Source organism: Falco cherrug, chromosome 4 (genome assembly GCF_023634085.1).
Source record: "Falco cherrug isolate bFalChe1 chromosome 4, bFalChe1.pri, whole genome shotgun sequence".
NCBI classification, from domain to species: domain Eukaryota; kingdom Metazoa; phylum Chordata; class Aves; order Falconiformes; family Falconidae; genus Falco; species Falco cherrug.
In genome coordinates this window covers 111,300,235-111,326,127 of record NC_073700.1, presented here as the reverse complement: position 1 = coordinate 111,326,127, position 25,893 = coordinate 111,300,235, and the positions used below count along the sequence as shown (strand labels likewise).

Genomic DNA, 25,893 nt, shown 5'->3' with positions numbered 1-25,893 from the left:
TTATCAGTGGAATTAACTTTTATTAAGGGGGAAAAAAGGTTTACATGTAGTTGTGGGTTTTTCCATCCATACTTTCAAAACTCCAAAAAAGGACTGGAAACAAAATTTGCTTAATCATTATTGCAATACCAAAAAATTGGTGGGATTTGTTGTTTGTTTTAGTGTTTTTTTTTTTTAAGTGAACAGCAAATTATATAACTAATTGCTACGTTCAATAAATATTTTCTCTCCTGCACCGATTAAGGGGAAATATTCAACAAGTAAAACAAAACCCCCAGGATTTTTAGTTTTAACTTCAAATGTTATCCACTGTGCAGCAATCCAGAAACTTTATCTATAAAACACAGCATTAATTTTGAGTGTACAAGGATCTATTTTCCCAGTCAGTCAAATACCAAATTTTGCTCTAGCTCAAATAGTCTACACTCAAAGCAACTACCTGACAATAATAATAATAAAAAAAAAAAATTCTGGTTCATGACTATCTAAGTAAATTTGTCATTACAGAAAAGGCTCAAAGTCATTACTTGTTTATCAAAGTAATAGGTAAACTTTTTAACAGAAAGGTTAACGAGTTACGTGGAAATGCAGGTTTATACTGAAGTATCTGAGTGTGTATACTACATATGACATGCAAGCTTTAAAAATATCATTGCTCTCTTCTGATTAGTCAGGAGTCCAATTGTTTTAAAAACAAAATAGGAATGACTTCCAAAACTTATCAGCACTTTGGGTTCTCTATTTCATTTTGCTTAAGATGTTTTACTACACAAAAACTACAACAATTACAATATTTAAGAGTATTACAATAAGGAGGGATGGAAAACAGGAATACTTCAACTGAAGATATGTATATTCTAAATGAACCAAAGATTCGTAAAAGAGCTGGATGGAGGACAAGGGAGGATGGGAGGGAAAGCAGTAGGGAAACTAAGATCTGAACTTTGTATTTAAAAATCATATCTTCAACTTTTAACTCTTCTGATCTTCAGTAGCGCCCTGGAAAAAAATAAGACAACACAATTACTGTAAACTACCTGTACACACATCACCTCAGCTTTAATGTGCCCAGATTTTGTGCTTTCCCATTCAGAATTTCCATTGATCAATTAATTCTAGTAACAAGAAGGTTTAAGCCACCCGTATTGTATTTATTCCCTTGTATTTACTTACTTGGACTATAGGAACGGGATCTTGATCGTGATCGGTATCGACTATAATAAGGCGATGGTGATCGTCTCCTTTAAAGAAAAGGAAAGAAGAAACTCAACAACGTCAATTATGAAAGCAGCCTTATTCACATCGCTTCTACAGAACAGAACCATTTCCTTAGCACTGAAAGACTTGGCCTGCATGAATGATTTCAGCTTTATTTGGCTATGGCTTACAGTTATTTAAAAAACGCTTTTATATTTCTCTATTTGCTGTATTTAAAACTGTAAGATATTCCCAAAGAATTTAATAAACTCTCACTAGCCCTGCAAACACATGAAGTGCTTTTCTAGATGCCTACAATTCTTGTTGAACAACATTCTCTAAAACTAGATAACATTAAAACCAGTGAGATGGTTATGAAATGTCAAGCATTAAAAATCCCATCTACAAATAACTCCTTTTTAAACAGCACTGTCTATCAGCTGTCTCTGGTTCTATATACAGCATGGAAAAACGAGTTCACTTCTATCTGTCCACCACATTTGTAGGGTACATGCTCCACCTCCTTCAGGTAGCAAAATTAACCCCTTGCCCAACTGTTTACTGTATAACCAAGTTACATTAACACCGAAGATTATGACTACTTTAATCCCACAAACCCTAACACATAGCAAGCATGTATACAGAATCTTGCTACAAACCGAGTAACAGTTTTTGCCACTTAGCTCTTCAGTTTTTCCAACAACTCCACTGTTCCTACAGAAATAAAATAAAAATTAGGTACCTGTATCTGTAGTCATATTCTTCATATCTGTCATATCCTCTGTCATACCCCCGATCATAATATGAGTCACGGCGACGACCTGCTCCACCGCCACCACCTCCTCCACTGCTATTAGGGAAAAAGCAAAAAAAATTACTGTAGAGAGCTACTCTTCATCTTGATTTAAATTATTTAAAAGCTTTTTTAACGTGTTATTGTAAATTAGCCACTTAAGACTATGCCATGAAACAATCTAACAATGAAACAATTAAAAGAAAAACGCCTTAAAAAAAAAACAAAACCAAAAAAAACCAGAAAAACCTGCCAGAGATTTGAGCCTAATTCCCATCCAAATCACTGGCAAATGGGTACCTTAGTATTTTGGTAAGCTAAGGGTGCATTAAGAGACCATGCTGGACATGTATTTTTAAAAAGAACTCCTTCAGTTGTTTATTTATTTATAAATAAACTACAATACAATAAACACAATAAACTACAGTAGGATTTAGTAGTATATGTGAACCATAATAGCACGTTCTTTATATTAATAAGTTTGTGATAAAATACAATTGGCATAACTCTTAATGCAAAAAAATTATCTTTGGCTCTGTTTCTTCAACCAGACTCCAGGCATTCGGTTTAAAACCATTTTAGTCCCATTACAGGAAGGAAGGGAACTCCTTACTGTGTTGGCCTGCCCATGTAAATGCCTGGGGTGGGTGTATGTGCTCTCTTGGTGATGGAGTAATCCACCCGAATTCTCCTGCCATCCAGCTCCATGCCGTTCGCATGCTCCATTGCCTGCAGGACAGACAGGGAAGAGGGACGTGAGACCTGCATCCTACTGGAACGCTACATACAAAACACATTATTTTCCGTCAGAAACACAAGCCCTGGGTTTGTTTTAGTTAGGCTGGTTACTAGTGCCCCGCTGTGGCGAATGGCTCATCCCTGTCCCCTGGCCCGTTTGCCGACAGTGCTACAGGACCGCACCAGGGTGCCGGAGCACCGTGACACACAGCCCTTCTTCGGAGAGCCGGGTGCTAACCACCAACAGCCACTTTCCCTAGACTTTGCCTTCCACCCACCAGAAAGGTGAAGCGAAAGCCTAACCAGCTTTTTCTGAAAACGGCATCTTCCCTGCCGTCCCCTGACCCCGAGGGGCTGGGCGGACTGGGACGCTGTGCCGAAGTGGCTTCCTGGAGGGGGCACATGGCGGGGCTGCTGCTCGCCGGCTGCCATTTCACGCTCCCCCAGCCTCCTGCCATCTCCCTCACAAGGGCCTGCTCCAGCAGAGCTCAGCAAAATGGCGGGCCCAGCCTCCATGGCTCCCTCATGACAACCTGCCTCCCCGCTCGGCTCGCAATCGCGGCTCGGGGAAGCTGCACCGGGCGGGCAGGCGCCCTGCCCCCGCCCCGCAGCCCCCGCCCCGCACGCTGCTCTGCGCTTTGAGGATCAACAGAATGGCCTTTCGCACACTCGGCATCACCGAAACGGCTTTTCAAAGGAGCAGAGCGTACTTTTGAGAACTGTATTAACGCAAAAGTAACTTTTAAAATCCCCCCAAATCCAAAAAACCACAAACCCATAGGATTTTAACAAACAGTTAACGCTAGACTTAAAAACCATTACAATTCAGAAAGCAATTTTTTTCTTTAATCCTTTCATCTGCTGTTCGAGGATCTCTCAAATACTAGTACACATCACTTAATTTGTGACACTAAGGACAGCACTTAGCCCAATAGAGCTTATTTTTGTTTTTCACCTGTGGAGAAGAGACACTGTTAAGAATCTTGAGTTAAAAGAACACAACCACTTTGCTATTATTTAACTGTGAGGAACAATACACAACCTCAAAACATGAAGGTACCTCAACCAGAGCATTTTTTTTTTCCTAATAATGAAACGATACTACTCAGAAATATAACTTTTTGCATATCTTTAACAAGAAACTTATTGAATATACATGTTATAGAGGAGGAAACAAAAACCTGACACCTGCCTGATTTAACTGTGATGTGCCCAAACTGGAAGCGAATAAATGATCGCTAACCTATTTAACTACACTTAGTCTGTTTTAATAATGCTGTTTGTAGCTATGCCACATCGCCACCTAGTGAGTTCTGTCCCCAGACAAAACCAGAACTATTTACCTTACTGCAAGGCAGAGTCAAACAGCATTTCAGATCTTTAAAAATCCACTAAAGTACGTTTTGTGGATAAACCACGATCGTTAGCTTTAGTTTCCTTGCCTCAGTTTCCTAGCCTAGGGACTTTTTTTTTCTTTTTTTTTTAAAGTCCTCTTCCACAAGGATGATCTAGATTAAAATAAATCTGTGCACACATCCTAGGAATGTATGTGTGCACAAACCTAAAAATGAAGGCTGCAAATAGCTGGCTGAAAAATCAGCTTCATGATGAAAACCACCTTTCTGGAAATGCAGCAATATGCACGTTATCTTGAAAAGTAAGGAATTTTCTGCTTCTTGGCATTTTTACATCCAATCAACAACTTGCAGAGTAATAAACTCAGCTGACAAGAAGCCACCTCAAAACTAGGACACCTGGCACGTGTTTTATTTAGTGAAAAGAACAAACACCTCTAAGAGGAAGAGTTCTTTGACATTGGGGTAGTACAGCGAAGAGCAACATACCAGCAAGACAGATGAAGAGTTAATTTTGAGACTTGATTGTCTGTCTTGGAAGTACCAAGAAACATGTTACATTTCAGTGGATAAAGATCAGTTCACAGTTGTCAGTCTGCAAGAAACTCTGATACCCTGGTCACAACGTTTAACGACCTACTTTAATTTTAATTAAAACTTTAATTTTCTTAGCTTAGCTGCCAACAATAACTGCCAAGTAAAAAAAAAAATTAAATAATCACAATCTTTATTACATATACAAACATAAGAAAGCCTTTTACAGTTTTGACTGCATTCCCTAAATACAGAGAAGTTGCAATCTACAATAAGCCATTATGAATCCAACAGCAATTGATAGTTTGTATCACTCACATTTGGACAGTAGCAACTGGGAGGTCCTTCCAAAGAGGTTTTCAAATTCTTTGCATCATTTCTAATGACCACACCTCAAGTCTTTGAAACACAGTACCTAAGCTGGCATTATTACCTAAGGACTGCTGCAATAGGATCCAAAGCACTATTTGAAAACCTGTTTCAGACAAGTGATACAAAAGTATTTACTTTGTACAAAGGCTGTAAAAAACTACTGGTGCTTCTAATTACTGACACGTCTGTGTTTTGTTATGAACCGGTTTTGGATTATACAATTTTATTAGACTAATGTTAAAACATTTAAATTCACTTTTCTTGCTGATTTTGGGTATGCACCAATGTTAAGAACATTTAATGTAAAAGAAAAATTGCACTTTCACTCTAACCATGTAAAGACATTCTCAAACACCGTTTAAGAAAGAGAAGTGTATTTTCCAGACCATCAAATGAAACATTTTAAAGGGAAAAATCAAATTATATTGGGGTTTAAGACAGGTATTACCCCTTTAGGAGCCTTTAACTATCAACAGTCCATTTTTATTTCAGCGTGGATCTTCTTCCAAATACCTGAATGTTGTCGAAAGACTTGCACGGATTTTGCAAGGTAACAGTGAGCAGGCAAGCAAACGGGATCCCTACAAACATGTACTATTACTTTTGGTTGCAAATGCTGCGGAAAATAAGACTTTGTAGTCCAGAATATACATCTGTATGTTTGCAGTCAGAAAATAGAAAATGAGGATCAGGAATAGCACCGGTAATATTTCAATCTTAGATTACAGGTTTTAACCTACAGCAGCCCATTCATAATAACAAAACCTCCTTCAAATTATTATCTGTAAGGTGTTAGTTTGACAAAATGAGCAGCTCCCAAACTACAGGATCATGGCCTCCAGTGCCAAAAACAGAAAGGAAGCATTACATTTAACAGATTCCAATTTAATTTGATATTTATTACAGTATGTGGTGTTTTATACATGTATTGGCATTTAGGTAAAGGAAGTTTTGAAACACTGAACTTTTAGTTATATGCACACACCTGCACAGGTGACTGATATTTGTTAAGCAATCAAGAATTCACTGAAAAAAAATGATCTTTCAGTCTGGATAACGCCACACACAGCAGCCTGGACAAGGAAACAGGTCATTGGAGAAGGGTGTGGGGAGGAAGTGGGGAGAAGGGAGAGAGAGAACTTGACTGGGCAAAGCTGGTATCACAGCCGCTTTACCTTTCTACTATGGAGTTCAAGACACCATTGGTGTTGAACAAAAGATCAAGCTTTCACTTCAACTGCATCTAACTGCTTTGAATTACTTCAATAATGTGACATCACTACAAAGTTAGTGATGTACAGACTGAATACTTGAATAGTTAAACACAATATATGCTGGGACTCATTCCGAGAGTGTATTTTCATGATTTAAAAATAACTGTGTAAGATACTGTCTTTTTTTGTTTGCTGTGGGTTTTTTGGGGGGTTCTTGCTTTTTTTTTTTTTTTTTTACCTGAAGTCCTTCCCATATTGCATTTAACACCACCAATAAAACAGCACCTCTACTGTATCACAGGTACAGCATGGTATGAACAGTCATAATAGGTTAGCTTTTCTCCTCCCTGTATTAACTAAAGTTCAGGTCTGGATTTAATGAGGACATCTGGAAAAAAATAATCTGATGGGATGAAGAAAGAAAATAAGAAACACAGCTTTTTACACTTACTGCTGTCTGAACAAAAGTGGATTTATATTGTCTAGTTTGAGGCTTTGTTTTTTGAATTACTATTAGAATAGTCAGTGATAATTTTTAAATATCTAATTTTATGATCTTAAACATCTATTAATTATATTATGTTTAAAGCATACTTCAAAGAGTTTAGTAAGAGTCAAGAAATACAGGATTTTAGAAAACCAGAATGGGTAACTGGATATGTTTCTGCAAGTATTAGCAATTTCATGGTATTTCAGAGTCTCCAGAGTCTGCAACTTGTAATTGCAAACACTTGAGACCTTCTTGCATTCTGTTATGGTATATCAAGGGTCCCCTTTTGATACCACAAACAATACTTAAAGCATTTCTTCAACAAGCTATGGGAGAAGTTTTGGTCAATAATGACATTCCTAAGCTGGTCTGCTTGCACCACAGATTAAGCGTCTTACAAAACAGAATGACAAATCCTGTTATTATTCTGGTCTTTGCCAACTGAATTAATAATTCAGTTTGTCTATATAAAGTTTGTCTTTACTGCTAATAAACACTACTTCAGAAAACTGTTCTGAAAGGTGGTCAAAACTGCAAAGAGTATACAACTAGCATTAGAAAACAGAAAATTTCCGTATTGCCAACAGCTGCTGTAGCCAATGCTTCTCAGATGAGTTCTTGCTACTATAGACACATAGTACATTACAGTAGCCTTGGTTTAAACAACTAATATTAGTATTCTGAGTTACTGAAAAGCCGAATAGTGGCACATGAAATCCCTGGTAACTGTAGGAGGAATCATCACCCTTGAACAGCCAACACTTATCACTCATAATCCTCTCAATTTATTATTAACCCTGAGATTCCACACACATCCCAACTGTTTTCTTTTTTTTTTTCATATTCTAGTACATAAAATTTTACATTCCTCTAAACACAGGAAGAAAATCCTATTGTGATAGGCAGGTGAATATCCTGTAATTCAGCAAAAATATCGCAAAACTGCAGTATTACAACACTGGATCAGTGCCAGTGTTGCCAATACTGAGAACTACATAAAAAACAGAACTCCAATCTTGAGAAATGGGTCCTCCACAGATGTTTACAGATCTTGCCCTTTGCACAGTGTTGCATGTGTGGTTCTAAAGACTTAGCAGAGGGTAGTCAACATAAGATACTGCAACACACAAGGCAAAAAAGTAATACCAAGTATTACTTAGTGTTTTGTTGGTTTTTTTAAAAAAACACTAACTTTGCGGAAAAAAAAAAAAAATATTTTAAAACCACTATACCTGTAAGAAAGAATACCTTTTCTTCTAGAAAAAGGTAGATACAAACATAAGCTTTTCAAATAGGCTTCGAGCAAGCACACCAAAAAACATCAGCACAGCAAAACCTCAGGTCTTCTGGACAGCCATCCATCAGTCCTCAACATCTGCCGCCTGCTATCATCACCCTTTGAACTAAAAGACCATGTTCAGAAGCATCTTCGATATGGGTCAGAATGTAACAATCTAGTGAAGTGCTACCTTGCAAATGCTAGACCACTGCAATGAGACCATTAATGGGGAAGGAACCTTCTGTCAGACCATGAAGTTTCATCTCAATCTCCGCAGAATTTCAGAGTAGAAGAGGTTCCACATGAAATCTTTAGAATGTATACATTCATCCAGCATTTCTTTCCCAGTCCTCTTAAGGTGGAATGACTGAAGGTACTGTGATGCTCTGACAGCTGCTCTACTAGTAAGCAAACACTGAAGCTCTGCTCCTCTTTATAGCCAGGATGATCGTGAACAGCTAACGACAAGGCTGTAATGGTGTTGTAAGCAACACGAAGTTCTGAAAGTCTGGTGAAAAGCTTTTACTACTGCCCCTGTGATGTTTTTAGAACACTGCAAAGCACCACCTTTAAGAAACACTAGTTTACATTGTCTTACTGATTTCTGCAACATCAAGCTAGTTGACAATTCAAAATGTCTTCACCACCCTATGGAACTAGAAACATTGCATCACTTTGTTTCAGAATCTTGACGCTCAGCAACATTTTAACCAGCTCAATAATTGATCCAATTTGTAAGAAAGGTAACCAGCTACAACAAAGATCTTGGAGGGATTTCAGCCACAACAGAATCCACACAATAGCACACTGATCTATCTTAGGCCAAGTTATGAGTTTAAACTACTAACAATTCATTTGGAGTCAAGTCTTAATATTACTAGTGCTTGAGAGCACATCAGCTGAAAGACTTCCCTGTGTTGCCTCTCTTTGAAGAACAACAGTGAAGATCACTAGAAATCCTCATTTTTCTTTGGAATTCTGCACATATTTAATCCACCTACGACTGCTTTAAAAGGGCTGGAAGGCAGTTCAGCATCTTATCTACAGTTTTATATTCTCTTTATTCAGATGCTTAGGGTGTTGGATGTTTGGTTGGGGTTTTTTAGGTTTTTGGTTTGTTTTTTTAAGAGGAGAGGGATTTACTCAGAACAAAAGTAATTCAAGTGTCATTGCTTTTATGCATACTGAACTTCTCAGATTTTATCTTCCATTCAGAGAATTACTCCATGTCCTTCACTGTTTTCCTACAGGGCCTGTCACAGAGTTTCACAGCTATAGCTCTATCCCCTTTTTGTACACTAGCTGCCACTTAGTGCCATCTTTAAATCTGTCCTGAAGGCCCATAAAATAAGTCAAATGAAAAAGTTCTTCTCCTGTCCTTTCTGCCAAAGTATTTCAGTTATGTAAATTCCAAGCGCTGGGAGGGTTTGCATCCTTTCCCCCTCTTCATGCACTAGTCCACTGGGGAATAAAAAAATGCGTTTAATTACATTCCCAATTATTTCAGCTCCTGTTTAAGGTGCTCATCTTAATTTCTGTATTTCTGACCACAAGTAATACCCCATCTTTTTCTCTGCATTCTGGTTTTGTAGTATCTGCCAAAACAGCTTTATACCAAACCAATTAATTCATGCTATTTACACAGAACATTTTAAGAAATGCATGGTGTCATGCATGACCATTGCCCATGGCAACTAGGAAAAACTCTACTTCTATAGACATATGAAGCTGTAAAATAGACAAAACTGGCACATGAATGTAACAAATAACTGTGCAAGTATTTTGGATGTTGAATGTTCTACAAGAGAGTCACATTTTCAAAATGCCACTGCACTCAAGAGTGCAAAAAAATACAGGGTTAAAAGTTAGAAGATAGTAGGCCACTAAACATGGATATACAGCTATCCACCCCACCAACTCCTCTCTCAGCCTGTCCAAGTGATAGTGGGGAAAATACAGAAGGGACACTAAAGGAAGTTTTATGTCCTCTTACTTACCCCTACTACCTACAACACCCACACATATATACATCTACAAATCCTACTCTTCCCATAAGCTGATTCTCTGTTGGATCGTACCAGAAATCAAAGATCAGAACTGAGTCTAGTTCAACCAAGTCATCCACAAAACATTTTTTCATTAAAAAAAGTCATCAACTAGCATCAGAGTTCTCATTTTTCAGCTACTGATAGTAGATTCCACAGCTGTCACCCTCCCTCCCTCCAGTGCTAAGTGAGAAAAGTCATATCCAAGCATTATGAATACACTTAACAAATGTAAGCAAAAATCAAACAGCAAATCTAAAACATCTGCCCAAGGTTGTTAATCCGTAACAAGATGGTTGAATTCTGTGACTCAGTTTGTCCAAGAGCTAATCTCACAGTGAAAGCTTAAAGAAAAAAATTTTTTGAAAAATGGATTTGCCTTTACTTTTAATAGCAATTTCACCTTCAAATTTCAGCGAACATTCTAAAGCTTACATTAACCCTACACAGGTAAAAAAAAAGTACTGCTTACTGTGGTGAACCATAACACAGGCTGCTGTTCATATTCTTCGATTCCTTCTGTACAGATCAATTGTACTAACAACTCAGCACAGCTATGAACAGCTATCCACATAATTAGCAACATCACTGACCAAGGCACAAATCAAGACAAACCCACTATTTTTCAAGTGCATGATGACATACTTGCAGAGAAGAAAATGGAAAGTAAAGAGAATCTAGATACAGAAAACTACTTCAAAATATTTTGAAAATTAACTATTCAAAAATACTAGGAAGCTTCTGCACCTCTCTAAAGATTTACTTTCATTTTGAAGTAACAGACTAAAATCAAAGCAAATGCTCATTAGTGATTCAATACAGACAGCTCATGTTCAAAATTTGCCTAAGCATTGAACATTGAACTAAAATGCTTCATTTGTTTAGAAGTGCCATGTTGTTTCAACAAAACTTTAAATTAATCTCACCATCAGAACCTACTAGTGAATACACAAGTGAAAAACGTCCCCTCTATCCCTGCCACCCCCAGATATTAATGAAGACCATGCACAGGGGGCACACCTGTTAAAGCAGTAAAGCACAACTTTACCTCTTTAGAATCATCAATTCTCTCAAAATACACGAAAGCAAATCCTCTTGATCGTCCAGTCCGCTGATCATAAACCACATTGACACCAGTCAAAGGTCCGTAACGGGAGAAGACTTCACGCAAGTCTCTCTCAGTAGTATACAGACTGAGACCAAACACTCCAAGACATGTATTAGGATCTGGATTAGCCTGGTAAGACAAATGTTCAACTCCAATTAAGTTTATAAAAAAAACAAGTTATACATTCTTACATCAAAATTTCTCAATTCCCAGAGGTTTTTAATCTGAAGAAAATGAAACCTTATTATAAAGCTTAACACTTCAACAGTTACTCTGATTTTACGATATTTTCAAAAAGTCACTACTTCCATTAATTTTATTTTTGAAAAAAGAGAAACTTCTCATGTTGGTAAAAAACTCAGTTGATAAAAATTAAGTATTCTGAAAAGCTATAGAATAAGAGAAAAGCTATAAAATAAGAGAAATCATTTTATCAGAATTTTGTACTCGAATCACCAATAAGGTACAGACATGACATACAAGTCCATGCTAAGAAAGGTCAGGCAGCCTGAACTCCCACTCTTTCAGCCTTTTTGCACTGTCACCACCGGTACTGAAAACTTGCATGCTGCCTCCAGCTGCACACACTAAACGCATTTGAGCTCCTAAGCACAGAGAGCTGAACTATAATTTAGCTTCTACCAAAACTTCTTCCCCCCTCAACACTTACTATCCAACTGTACTGAAAGTTAATATTTACATTTGAAAGTTTATCTCTTTTCACTGGTAAACTGGATGAAAAATCACTTGCTTCTTTCATCTAGATAGTAACAACTGTTGAAGGCCAGTTCTGTGAAACTGTAATCCAAAAGCACAGGCACTTTTCTACAGCAAGACTCTTGATTCTCTATCTATGCGATACAGATCTACTTAATACATTTCACTTCAACTACAGGAAGTCAAATATGAAATTGTACAATTTCTCTATGAGGCTCAAAGTTTCTCTGCATGCCAGAGAGTTAATCTAACATCAACTCCACTGTAAGAATTATTTTGATCAAAGTTAACATTTTTTTCAGTTAAGCTTCTGGCACCTGTTACACTAGATGCAGCAATTTAAAAACACCAGCAAGAGGCATAGGGATTTAACGTTTCTGCTACAATAACAACCGGAAGTTGACAGAGTTAAAATTTATATTTCAGTTTCAGGTTTTCAAATCCACTGATGTACAGTAATTTATGTCTCAGACCGTGCCTCTCAGCCTGACTTGAAGAATGAACAGGTTTAGATCTTTGGTTGTGTTTTTTGGTTCAGTGCTTTTGTGCAGGAATCCATTGTGAAAATAAGATGCCCAAACTAATCATACTTGAAGTTTCTTTCTTTCCATTTGTCAAAGTTCAAACTTTTCTTTTAAGACATGAATCTTCAACAGCTCCTTATTACAGCTGAAGAGCACAACAAAACCTGGCAGTTTGTCATTTGAAAGCTTTAATTATACAGCTTTAGGTTTCTTTTTTACTCCGTATTTCCATCTATCTGATAATTCAGCGGCATTAACAGCTATACTCCTCTTATTACTGAAACTCTTGTGAGTCTAATGAAGTATCTGTCATTTAAATCATTGTTTGGACAAGTCCCTACATACAGTACATACCAGTACTGTCTATTTTTTACATCCCCCTTACACTTAAACCCTATTACCTTTTCTGAGGCAAGAGAAGCACTCAGAATCAGTCTGTGTACCCTAAGCAACAAGTGACGGTTACATCACAACTGGAAGAACTAAAGTGACTGTGGAGGACTACAAGACATCTTTTACATTAGGATCTTGTACTGCCTCCCATCAACACAGTATGCAAGCTCTCTCTATAAGATCAGAAGTGGCAAAATTGCTAGAAATTTTCGTGGTGTCTTTAGGACCTTGCTATTTAGGGGATTCACATCTGGTTGATTTGAGTTTCATCTTGATGCTACTAGAACTACTCCTTAGAATTAATGTGAAATTCACTGTGAAAACAAGTTTCATGTTTCACAGAGTCATTTCCAAGGCAAAAAGACTTCTTCACAGAGCAAAATATTCTAGTGTTTCCTAAAGCAGTAAAGCAGATTTATTCATCTTTCACCAGGAAATCTGCTAACCCTTCTTAAGTTCAGTTATTCCTGCCAATTTTTCAAGACATTAGATTCATATTTACTACACCATGATTACACACTGGCAACAACCCACAGGAAGTGTAACTACAAACGTTGCTTCACAACAGCTTAAGCCACTGTACGTTAGCACTGCTGTAGTCCTGCCCTTTTCTACACAGTCTTGTCTTCTCCCTCACACTGGTATTATCTGGTCCCGGTGAGATGCTTCACCAAGGTAAGCCTGCTAAAAAACTATATCCTTTTTGACAGGATTAGTAAAAGATTCAGAGAAACTAAACCAGACTAAAACTAGAAGGACTGGAAAAGTACCACAGCCCTCATCAAGTAAGAGGCAGACCTGTGTATAACCGCACTCATATAGATCAGCCTGAAGTGACATGGAACCAGAAGCTAAGGCACTGAAACATTATAAAGGCGGCCATTGGCAGAAATCTCTCAAAATAACATAAGATTAGTATCTTCGATCTTGGTTGGTGTACCTATACTTCCTCCTGTCCATACAGAGATACTTCTCATCTACATTTCGAGAGGCTTACTGATCCTTATCATAACGGAAGTTTTCTAGTCTATTAAGATTTACACGTTAGCTAATAACACATGGGTTCACTTCTAGTTAAACCAAATTCATTAGTCTACGGTATAAACTCACACAATCACAAACAACCTTCAACATAATGGGCTGTATGAGCAAATAAACACTTGAGAGTTTTCTTCTTTGGCTCCTATAGTCAATCTTACCAATACTGTCAGGTTGCAAGCATGCACAAGGAAGATCATGTTTTTGTGAAGGGTACATATATTTGGAACTGTAACAAAAAGATCAGAAGGGTTCAGCTTCTTAGAGCAGATAGACAGAAGCAGGTGTCACCCTACCTGCACGTATTGTAATGGTATGGTTTCCAAAGAATTTCTACAACTGCCCTGCCAGTTGCAGGCCCAAGAAATAAATGCCCAGCTCTAAGGACAGAGATTGCTGTTCCCACCCCTGCCCCAAACTTCCATATGCAGTGACAAAACAGAAGGTCAAATTCAGCCTGCAGGTAACCTAGACTACACTGATGTAAGGAATTGTTTTGTTGATACTCAGCCTTGATGAACATGACATACTCTGCTGCCAGTGTGCCTTCTCCTGTTGGACATTGGAGAATGACTACGGCTCCTTCGACGACGGTATTCTGGCGTGTACGATCTGCTTCGAGAACGTCTCCTATGGGAATGAGAATGGGAATGGGATCTGGAACGAGTGTAACGTCTGTGCGAATGTCTTCTGGACCTGGATCTTCAACAAAGAGAAAGCTTTTAGTTAGGTCAAATACACATGATATATTGAATTGTAAGCCTTACACTTCCTAGAGAAAAATCTTTTTTTTATTATTTTATTTGAGGCTCTCCAAAATTAAAATAGTTAAGTCTCTTCCACTTTGCACATCTAAAGACTGTGTGGATCTCTTAACCTACTCAGTAGCGTTTTTAACTGTGACAGTACTTCTGGCATACAAAGAGAATTATATTCACAACAGTTTTTGGGAAGTTCGAAGTTTAAACTTCTATCAGCTTGGCTGCACTTGTAACTAACACTGGCAGAATAATAGAGAAACCAGATATGCAACACTAAAAAACTGTCTTGGCTGAAAAATTGAAAGATGCTGCAGCATCTACAAATGAAGTTCACCTAGGTTTGAAAATTATTCAAGACGAAAAATACCCCTGCTTAACTCCTCAAGCATTTCTTTGCAGATATCTAGCCAATGATAAACTCAGTTTTTAACCAGCATCATCACAAAGTTGCATGATTTCATATGGGCATTATATCCTAACAACAGTTAGTAGTTAATTTTCTGGCTACACTGCAAGAAGAGAAGCTATAACATTTGGCTGAACTTTGGGAATTCAGAGTATGTAACTCTTTATCAGCTGCCCTGGTATAAAGTGTATAGATAGGGAAGATGGGTAACTGATCTCTCCCAAGAACCAGGGAGCAGGAACATAATACTATGTAATTCCTCTTTCCGCTCCAAAGCTACAAATGCTGTTTTCTGGTTTCTCTCTCCATTCATGAATGGATTCAGTAGCTCCCCCCATTTTCACCAGTACAACGGTACAAGGGAAAGAGAGAAGATGGGTAGTATAAGCCAGGTAACATTTACAACCTATTTAGACAAAAGACACAAAAGACATTCTTCCTCTGTTCTGAGCAAGCTTTCTCAGAACTGAGAGCTACAAAATTTGCCTCTCTATACACACGCTTGGGCTAGAAAAGGACACATGCAGCATCAAAAAATGAATTTCAATCTTAGAGCTACCCTAAATCAAGAAGCTATCCATGCTCAATTTAAGCCAGTTTTCAGATTTTGTTTTTAAAGCCTCCAATGAGGCAATGTCAACTACTTCCCCAAGTAGCGCCTTCCAAAATTTCCAACAGTTATAGAGCTTACTTCTTTTATCTAACCCAGACTACCTTTGCTGCAGTTCTCACTTGACTTTTTCTTTTTTCTCCCCTAAAGAAGAGGTCCACACAAGAGTCATGTCCCCTCCTGAGATTTTTGGGGAAGAAGGCAGGAACTTTTACAGAACTGAGATGCAATCTCTTCTCTCCTGGAAGATATATCTACAAATTTTAGTTGTGATTTCTACATTACTTCATCTATTTATATTGCCTTCTCTATTCATACCCATGCTTTATTACTCATGGAATCTTTCCCCAACTATGCCCAACTGTGTAATCACTAACGTGCAAATTAACATAGCCCTGTTAATACCAGAAGGTTTATGATTTTTTAGAACAAGGGGAAAAGAAATCTTGCCAATGTACCAGAAGAACAGGCATAAGTAGCAACGCTGAATTAACATGAACAACTGTCTGGACATACCTTGACTTTGATCTTGACCTAGAGTGCGATTCAGAATGTTTGGAAGCCCTCGATGGACTGCGAGATCCTGACCTGCTCTCCGATTTTACACGAGCAGGACTCCCAGCTGGAGATTTAGACTGGGAGCGAGACTCCTAACAAAAAAGACAGTATTAAAAATGGTATTGGTTGTATAAATGCCTAACTCCTAACATTTAAAATACAGTAATTCTATAATATTGATTGCTCCTGAAAAACAAATGGTTAGGTAATACCCTCCAAAACAAATTTCATTTTGCTAACCCACTGTTAATATTGTATGCTTTCCTCAAATAGGTCCCTGCTTGAACCAGATCACCAATACTCTATTAACTAAGTAATCATGCAAATTCATCTACAACTTGATCATACAGACACTGGAACATAAACCATACATTTACTTAACCTAGGACCCATTCATTCTTCCAGATTCTTTTAATTCTACTTCACTCTTGCTTTCTACTTTTCTTCATTCTTCATTGAGTTTTTCATTTTTCATACTTCGTGTATTCTTCCCCAATTCAAACAATTCATTATAGCCTTAAAAAAATATTCAAGTGCTTCTATCTGACCAATCTTCTGTTCAATTTTTTCCCCCATTCAATTTTAATTTTCTGATCTTTAATACTTTTCATTAGCCTTCTTTTATCTTGATTTATCTTCCACATTCTTGGAAAAAACTCTTCAATTTCTTCACGAACATTAACCTTAATGGAAAAAGAACATTTAGTATATTTAAGCACGTGGGGATTATAAAACTCTGCTGGAGTTCAGATGTTATCTACCAAATTGAAAAGCCAGCAGGTAAAGTGCAAGAAACTATTTTATAAAACAACTTTTTTTAAAAAAATATTTTTATAACTGTATAAGTGTCTATGTTCTAACAATGAGCTTACTGAGTTCTCAGTGGTTTACTGTATTTTCAAAGCTACCCTCCTCCCCTTTCAGATTTTAAGAGGCACAGATACACTAAAAACTAATTAGCACAAATATATTAAAGTATTGATATCAATAACTGTGATTTGCCCCTAAAATAATAACTATGTTCTTCTCAGTATCAAATATCCCAAATTCTACTCCTACACATTATTACTAAGACACTGTCACTTCAACAGAACAGCTAAAGATTTCCAGTCAAAACCTATCTATGCACATACTTACTCTGATAATACATGCACATAGATATATGCAACAATTTATTTTTCTTCCTACTTTTTCTTCCTCATTCTTAATCCTGTTTTCCTGCATATAACTTAATCCATATAAAACAAGATGTGTAATACTACAGAGTTCAAAACAATCCAATAGAAGTAAAGACAGGAGGGGTTTTTTTCTTGTGTGGTAATGCACACAGGAAAAAAACTAGGAAAACAAGCAAACAAAAAGCAGGGTAGGATTTCCCCACATTTTGTAGTGTACAGCATTTCTAGGGAGCTCAGCTATAAAAACCCCTACAGAATAGTATAGTATATACATCTGTAACTTTACAAAAAATGTGCAAAATTCTTAATGAAGAAACCACATAGCCAGTTCCCCTCCCATAAGCATCACATTTCATGTTTATTTGCATAATTTCTTCCCCTGCCTGTCCTCATGATGTTTTTCTCAATTTATTTCTTACTCTGCCTACATCCAGATTTGCATTTTCTTTTGCAGTTACATTCTTCAATACTTTGGGCTAAAGTTCTTTTCAAAGGATGCAGCTCTCACATTTCAAGACAATAAATCCACCAGAAATGGAACCTGAGAGACTCCTTACTAACAAGTATTACAGCTACACTACCTTTCCCCTTTACCTCAATAAAAAGGACAAGACACACATGGGGAATGTCTGATAGGCCTGCCAAATTTATCAATGAGGGCCAAATTTGAAGCTTGGCTGTGACATGTGGACCATATAATCAGGTCTGCATTACAGGTTACCCTTACTAAGTTGCCTATCTGCTGATCTAGCTACATGACTTTCACTGAAATAAAAGGATGTATGTGCACTTAAATATTACCAAATTTTACTTGGTGGTTTTATTTTTACATTTGAAATCCACTGGTTCACTATAGAAAGTAAATTTCCCTTTAGAACCACATCACCTCGCCTCTATTTTGGTACTCTTTGTTGTTTGATAGCCTCCTTAATTCCTGCCTTTACTCCTTCAACTCCTGCAACAATTGCAAATTTATCTGGGAATTATTTCTACTTTGCTCCCTAGCAAAAGTGAATGTTCTTCTATATTGCTGATCAATGTGACATCATTCAGATTTAGACAGCATCCCTCAATAAAAAGACAAATAATTCACCTTCCTCAGTCACTCCTTCATGAGGATACTGCATCGTCCATGCTTTTTACATTTTAAAGATCAATTCTTGAACAACAAGAACTTAAGAAACTTGAACAAAACAAACAACACCCATCCTCCCAATCTAGACACTGCACAATCTAGAAGAGCTGGGAGGTACAAAAAATACCAAAGACCCAATCATCCCCATACACTGTACAAGTCAGTGTCCTTAACTATTCAACTGAAGCATCTTATGACACTGCCCACAGAGTTCCTAATAGTATCAGTTATGGCAACAAATATGTATTAAGCTGCCAAAAGCAAATGTTACATCATTTCATATAGGTCAAGCCCTGTAGCCCCCTATAGGGGCTGCACTCAAACATACAACTTTAAAACTGGAGTGACAAAAGTGACAGTGTAAGTTTTTACACATTTCAAACTACCTCAAACAAACTGTAGATGTGAACTGCAGCTAAAGAGAGATTACCTGTTAGCAGTTGCATACTGTGTCTCTCATTGGCAGGCAATTACATCTCATCTTCTGATGCAACATACATCACCTAGTTATATCTCCTACAGTGCTTCAAAAGGAGATACTAAGGGAATCACAACAGACTACAAGAGTTTAAGGACTTAAGGATGATGCTGAAAAAGTACCTAACAAGATTTAGACCAGCAAGACTAGAGGTAGGGATTAAGAACTTCAAGGAGTCACTTTAAAAGAATTTTTCTCCTCTACTTCCTACTATAAGGAAATAATTAGCAAACTATATCTTAGCCTATATCACAGACCGACCCAGTTGTTCTGCATAAACAATCTATATCCATTCTGCAATGAGACAATTAGTTACACATTCTTTCTTAATATGCCATCTTTAACAAGAGAAAATAAACACCTCTATTACCCAAAGCATTGAAATCTCTCAATTCTGTACTAGCCTTTAAGCAACCTATATGTTCCAATCTTACCTACATCATTATCACAGAAATTAATTTAAATACTGCTTAAAAGAGAAAAGACTACAATTTCTCTCTGGATACTCAGCATTTTCTTATCTTTCTGTTCTAAAGATCCTCAGTCATCTAAAGGCCACAGATAAGACTGTTTCTTAAACTCAGCTTCTCATCCCACAACTATCTTACAAAACAGTACATATTTTAACGCCTCCGGCTTTATTATGCAACTGTCCAGTCACTGCTTTCACCCTTACAAACTATCAGGCAGATACCCACTGTGACCATGTCAAACCATCTAGATTTGCTGTCACTACACCCTGTAGGAAGAGACAGCCAGCTAACTTCCTAACACTCTTCAGATCAGACTTCCCTTTCAAAACAAATGCTACCTCTGCCAATAGCACTTTCTGCATGGGAAAAAAAAAAACCAACAAAAAAACCATCCATCCACCCACCCACCCCCTGACAACAAAAAACCCCAAACAAACCCACCAAAATCCCGCCTAAAATAGTAGTTTTAAAAAAATCTCAATCATTAACAGTGTGCTTCCTCAGAATAAGACGTGGTGGCTTCCTCAAGTACGTACCAGGAAATGGGATTAATGATTCACCAAGAAATGGAACTTGGAGCCAAAGAAATTATCGTAGGTAAATACCAAACCTAAAAACTGCAGGTTCAGTTACTAATTCTCTGGGTAAGAAGATGCACTGCTAGAAGCATTTAAAGAGAGCAGGAACAGTAACTTTCAACCTTTCCACCTTCTGTCTTCCCAAAAAGAACATGAAATAAAGTGGTATGGAAAGGATACATGCCCGCCTTCCACCCCCCCTGCCCCCCCATTAGCTCATGATCACATAAACACAGTCGTTGAACAACTATCAACAACTTTAGATGATCCAGCTGAGCATGTCAGTCATGTCAATGTGTTTTGTCCATACTGGTACAACTGTTTAAACCATGTAATTGATGCAACTTATATCTAGCATTTATCTTCCTTGCATCCTTCTAGAAATGCTATTTTCCAATTTTATCACTATTTTAAAAGCACTCGAAACGCTTCTATGCAAAGCAGGATTGCAAAAATCTGTAAGAATTACTTTTCCAGTTTTCCACCTATCTTGAGAAGGTATGATAAAGGGAGGGGGGGCGGGGCAGGGGGAGAGAAGACAAAATTGTTCTTTCTTTTACATCACTTCCATCCTGAACTTGTCATACCATTTCAGAGTATGACAGAAAGGCTATCAAAATGAGATGCTAAATAAAAAAAACCAAAAAACTGAATAAGCTTAAATTAAGCTTTCTATAGCAAAGCATGGAAAGTGAAATGGGAAGAAAACAGGAAGAAAAAAAATATCATTAAATCACACAAATTTCAGTTGAAATTCATTTGGCCTTGTTAAGAAGAAATACATTATGTGGTCAAAAAATGACAGGACAAGTAGTCTAGCAATACCATTAAGCCAGCAAAATGACAGTTCAAAGTTCAAAACTCCTGCCCAAACTAAAGAAATAAAAAAAGTCCAACTTTGGAAAGGGACAGAAAAATGTAAACAGTCAAAGAAGAAACATACTTGGCAACAGCCTACATTCACCGGATAAACTGTCAATTTAGTGATATTTCATCTACAAGAAAGGACAAGATTACGTTTTAACCACTGTTTTGACAGGAATCTACCAACCTTCCCCAAAACTCACAAGAGAAGTAATCTGTGCTTCATACTATATTCTGTCACTCTATACTACAAATAAAACTGAACCCTTAATTAGCTGTTGTTCTATAAATATTTCAATAGTATATGTAATAAGCTTCTATACAGAAAGCAATTCCCAAGTTTTACTGTTTTGAAGTCATGTATATTTTAAGTTACCAACATCAGCAAACTACACATTTCTCAGTGATACTCCTCTGATTAAAAGAAAAAAAAGAAAAAGAGGAAGAGGAAGCTTCAGCAATAAACTTTCCAAAATTACAAGTTCATTTTCTCACTGAGGCTTGAAAACATCCCTCTTCAGGAAGGGTTCTGTAGTAACTCCTTTATCACATATGGAAGATAGGAAACTGAATTTATTTTCAAAAAAAGCCGTCTTCCCAGCTGACATGGTCCAGAAAAATCTAGAATTTATTAAACTTGATAAAAAAAATATAGTCTCCTTTCCCACACTGGTCTTGGAAACCACAGGGTGATCACAGCACTCTCCAAGACAATGCAGAACTCCTGAGCATAAGCAGACCATCACAGCCTGTATTTCAAAAGATATGGAAAACAACACGCCTGCCTTTCCACACAGGTGGCAGGTTGCCACTACAGGAGAGATCGAATACAATAGGCTAAATACACTTCTCACCCATTATTTACCCCCCTACCCACCCACTCCACCCCGTGATCTCAAAATTGATCAGATTTAGTAACTAACATCAGAACACATGTGAAATTAAGTATTTCGCATACAAGCTTCATGAAGCAAATACAAAACACATTCACAGTGAAGCTAACCCAAAAGGCACTTGCATACATATGAACTACGCACACTTCCTTCAACAAGATGGCTCACATGCAAAATCATGTATTTCTTCAAGTGCTTTATTAGACTGAGATCACCGTGAGATTCTGCATAGAGCAGGAAGAGGCAGCTCATTAGAATGAGGGAAGACAACCAATGTGGAGTTCCAAAATGGAGTTTTGTCTCTGTTCTGATAAAAATTATTATCTATTTAGACAAACAGCACATTAATGATCTACTAAACTTTTAAGATTACAAAAATCAAATATGAGAAGCTAAAAAAAAAGTAATTATCGAAGTTTCAACTGGAGCTTCTGAAGTGCAGGTTTGTTCGGACTCCAGCTTGTTGAATGCTCTGGGAAACGTTTTAATGAAGTTGCATCACAGAATGTGCACCAAATGAACAACATCTTATTAAAATTAACAGCAAATATGGAAGGAAGTAAGAGCTGCCTGTCATCTGACAGCAACAAAGGATAAAATAAGCCTCATCTGTCTAATGTGCTCACAAAGAACATTAAATGGTAATAAAATCCTATGACTTTTCCAAAAGTCAAGTCACTGGATAAGAAGCGTGACTTAAAACCTTTTTTCTTCTTTACATCCACAAACTTAGCTCTAGCACATCCACTATATTTCTAATTCTTCTGTCAATTTCTTTCCATTAAATCATCATGCTTGCTTGGGGTGGGGGGGATTTCTTCTGTTCAAACAGCCACGTTCATAATACAGACCTTGCTTAAGTTGAAGTAAAATGACACAGAAACAGAGCAGATGTTAATTAGTCTGAGCATACTTGATTAACATTTGCTTTAAAAAGTCAATAAAGAAATAAGCAACCTCAAGAATAAAAAACCCCAAACCTCTACAATGTCAACAATGATTCTACCCAACACTTTCAAAATGCAAGTCTTTACATTACATTATTTGCATTATCTCATTGGAAAGTTATTTCCATGATTATTCTAAATTTCCTGTTCAGATGAATTAACATTATGACTTTAAAATCATAAATTAGAAGCAAAGCATATACATGGACAGTGTCTCAACGCTGCTAAAAGGAAGCTTTTTTTAAAAAAAAGTAAAACTTCTGATCATATTGTGGGAAAATTAAAAAAATTAACTGAATTATCATTATTTATATATGAACATCTTTTCTTCACAAAGTAAGCAGCCAAACACTTTCTAATTAATCTCTCCAAGACAAACTCCATACATCTCATAAGTAACCACCTTCATCTCAGTGCATCTGACTTCTTCACCACTTGCAAGAATTTTAACTAAAGTGCTTTTGGGCCAATATGCATCTACATGGATAGACTATAAAAGGACTTGAACTAAACTTGAACTCCCTTACTCCTTTGGCATTTGGTTTTTTAAAAGCACGTCACATTATTTAGTATTTAAACTTGAGAGGGGCAGACACGACACTGAAAGGGTACTCCGAATTCTTATTTGCGGCAATTTCCAGGAAAGCAGGTTCTTTACAAACTTTTTTCCAGTTTCTGCAGTTCTTTCTCCCATTGAAAACTCAGGCCATACTCTCCCAGTTCCACGTGCCTAAATGTAGCAAACTGAAGCACCAGGACATTCGGTACAATAGAGTTCTATTCAATTGGCAATAGCAGACTAAACACTGAAGCACCAAAGATGCACATGCTTAATTTTATGCCTGTAAGCATTTCCACTGAAAATGAAACATAAAATGTTACAGTCTGAAATATAATTTATTTCAAGTATTTTAGTAGCATCAACAACAAAAAAGTATTACTGAAGAAGAAAAGAACTGCTTACAAGTGGTTCTTCATTAGTTAGCACAGAACCCCAAAACTATAAATCAACCCGCTACCCGCAATTACGTTCAGTTACAAAAAAAAAATACCAGCAGACAAGACACTGCCATATGCCAGACTGATTGAGAAATTCCAGTGTTAGGGAGAGAAAAGAACAGAACTTTTTCCAAACGAAGACTCAACACAGTCAGCAGGCTCTCTCCAACAGGTAATTTTCCATCACAAAGAAAAAAAACAAAAACAAAAAAACAAGCCAGCTAAGTAGTAGCAGAGTAGCAGTCACAGAAACTGCTACATAGGACTTTTCACATACTCTCAAAACATTATTTTACTTCTACATTTGGCAGCAGAAAGCATGCAGAAATACTGAAACCCCACAGCTATATCAGCTTTATAACATTAACAGACCCATTAAGGAACCTAACATAAATGTTCTGTGGATGAACCTAACATATTTCCTAATAATAAATCACAGTGGGAATAGAGACAAAATAATTTTAAAAATCCAAGTCTTACTGTAAAATGGGAGACTAAAGTAAAAACTTTAAGAAATTAACAAAGCATACTTGTTGCTCAACTTTCTCAGACTTAAGTTGGTTTTCCCTTCAGAGATTAGCTATATAGCCATCTTTGTCCAAGCAATCAACACAAGAACAGATTTTGTTTACCTATCTGGAGGAAGAAGCAGCAGCCAGTCACTGCCCAGACAAGTACAGCACTCTCAGCCTTGGGTTTTTTGGTTTTGGTTTTTTTTGGTTGGTTGGGTTTTTTTTAACCAGCACTACAGAAGCTTAACAGTACTCCTGTAAAAATAATTACTGGAATGTGACACTGCTCGTCCAAAATGTCATCGCTTGTTTCCCCAGGCAGTAACCCTATACAACTGCAAAGCTACTGCCACTGGTTCATCAAAGTCACCAAAAGGATGCTCAGGTGTTCCTTTAAAGAATCTTTTAAAGAATGAACAACAACAACATCATCTCTGCAAAACTAAAGAAAGGAAATAGCGATGCAGTAAGGACAAAGCACGCATTTAACTCCTGTTTCAAGCAGCTTCTAATTCCTGCTTGCCCTGATGATCACTAAGAAAAAAAACCCCAATACTGAAAACGGAAGGGACCAGTCATACTCGCACATGAAAAACGGCAGCAGTCAGAGGGAAGAGAGAAGAAACAGGCCTAACAAGATTACAGAGCCACAGCAGCTTGTTCAAAGTCTTCAGCTGCGTGATCAAGGAGTTTCAACGGTTTAACAACGAAGACCGTACCTCCCCGACGGCTTCAGGAAGCCTGGCCCCGAAGACGATCCCGTCTGCGGGCCCGCGGCCAGGAGAGGCAGCGCACCCTCACTAGCGGACCCAGTCCCTCCTCGTTTACGCGGGCGGAGGCCTCGGCCACGCTGCGCGGGACCGCGCTCCCCCAGCCGCGACCGGGAGACCGGCACTGCCGGCAGGCAGCGTGCGGACGGGGAAGGGCAACGACGCCGAAGCGTGGCCCCGGCACACAACAGAGGGCCGGGACAACAGGGCGCCTCGGGCTCACGGGAAGGAAAGAAAATAAAGAAAGAAGCGGGGGGGGGGGGGGGGAAACACCGGGCTACAGCAGCGCTCTAAGCCCCGTTTCTGAAGAAAAAGCCTGCGCTAGCAGGGTGGAGGCGAACCCGCAGCACCAAGGCTCAGGGCCCGCACCCCGACGGAGGGGGATGGGGACGGGGACGGGGCTACGTGATGGGAGAAGGAAGCGTGTGAGGTTTAAGGCAGCGGAGCTCAGCATCGGGTCGGCAGAAAGAAGGAGGAGGGGGGAACAAAAGGAGGGACAGGGAGAGAAGAAAGACGCGAGCGGCCCACGGCCCAGTCAAGATTCGGGCGCCTGAAGAAGCCATTTTAGAGACAAGCTGCGTTGCCCCCACCCCTACCGGGCCAGAGGAAGCGGAGCGCCCCCACTCCCCTTCCCCGGGTCAGGTCACCCCCGCTCAGCACGGCCCGGCTAGGGACGGCCACTCACCCTCCCCTCGAAGTTGTTCTCCTCCACGTCGCTCATGTCGGCAGAGTCCTGGCCACGGGGCTGGGCGAACGGGGACGCTAGTCCCGAGCAGCAACTGTACCCACAACCGCTACTGCTATGATTGTTGCTGTTATTATTACCGCTACAGATATCGCTGCCGCCTCCCTCCCGCCAGAGCCTCCCAAACTGTTTCCCGCAGCAGCGCAAAATGGCGCCTCCGCTCCGTCTGCGCCCGACACCGCGCGGGGG

At 38.4% G+C, this 25,893-nt stretch overlaps 1 protein-coding gene across 5 annotated transcripts; it reads right to left on the bottom strand.

The window, feature by feature from the left end:
* Nucleotides 1-25,893, bottom strand: TRA2A (transformer 2 alpha homolog). Of its 5 annotated transcripts, none has more exons than XM_055706606.1 (8): nucleotides 25,645-25,893; nucleotides 16,091-16,224; nucleotides 14,328-14,499; nucleotides 11,066-11,254; nucleotides 2,604-2,719; nucleotides 1,940-2,044; nucleotides 1,174-1,241; nucleotides 1-999 (listed from the first exon to the last, which is right to left on the bottom strand). In XM_055706606.1, the coding sequence occupies exons 1-8, from the start codon at nucleotides 25,678-25,680 to the stop codon at nucleotides 989-991; spliced, it is 831 nt and encodes a 276-aa protein (XP_055562581.1). In that variant the 5' UTR covers nucleotides 25,681-25,893; the 3' UTR covers nucleotides 1-988. The 5 variants fall into 5 exon arrangements, with proteins under 5 accessions (XP_055562581.1, XP_027670537.1, XP_005445866.1 ...); XM_027814736.2 differs by having other exon boundaries at nucleotides 1,940-2,047; nucleotides 14,328-14,427; XM_005445809.4 differs by having other exon boundaries at nucleotides 1,940-2,047; nucleotides 25,645-25,892.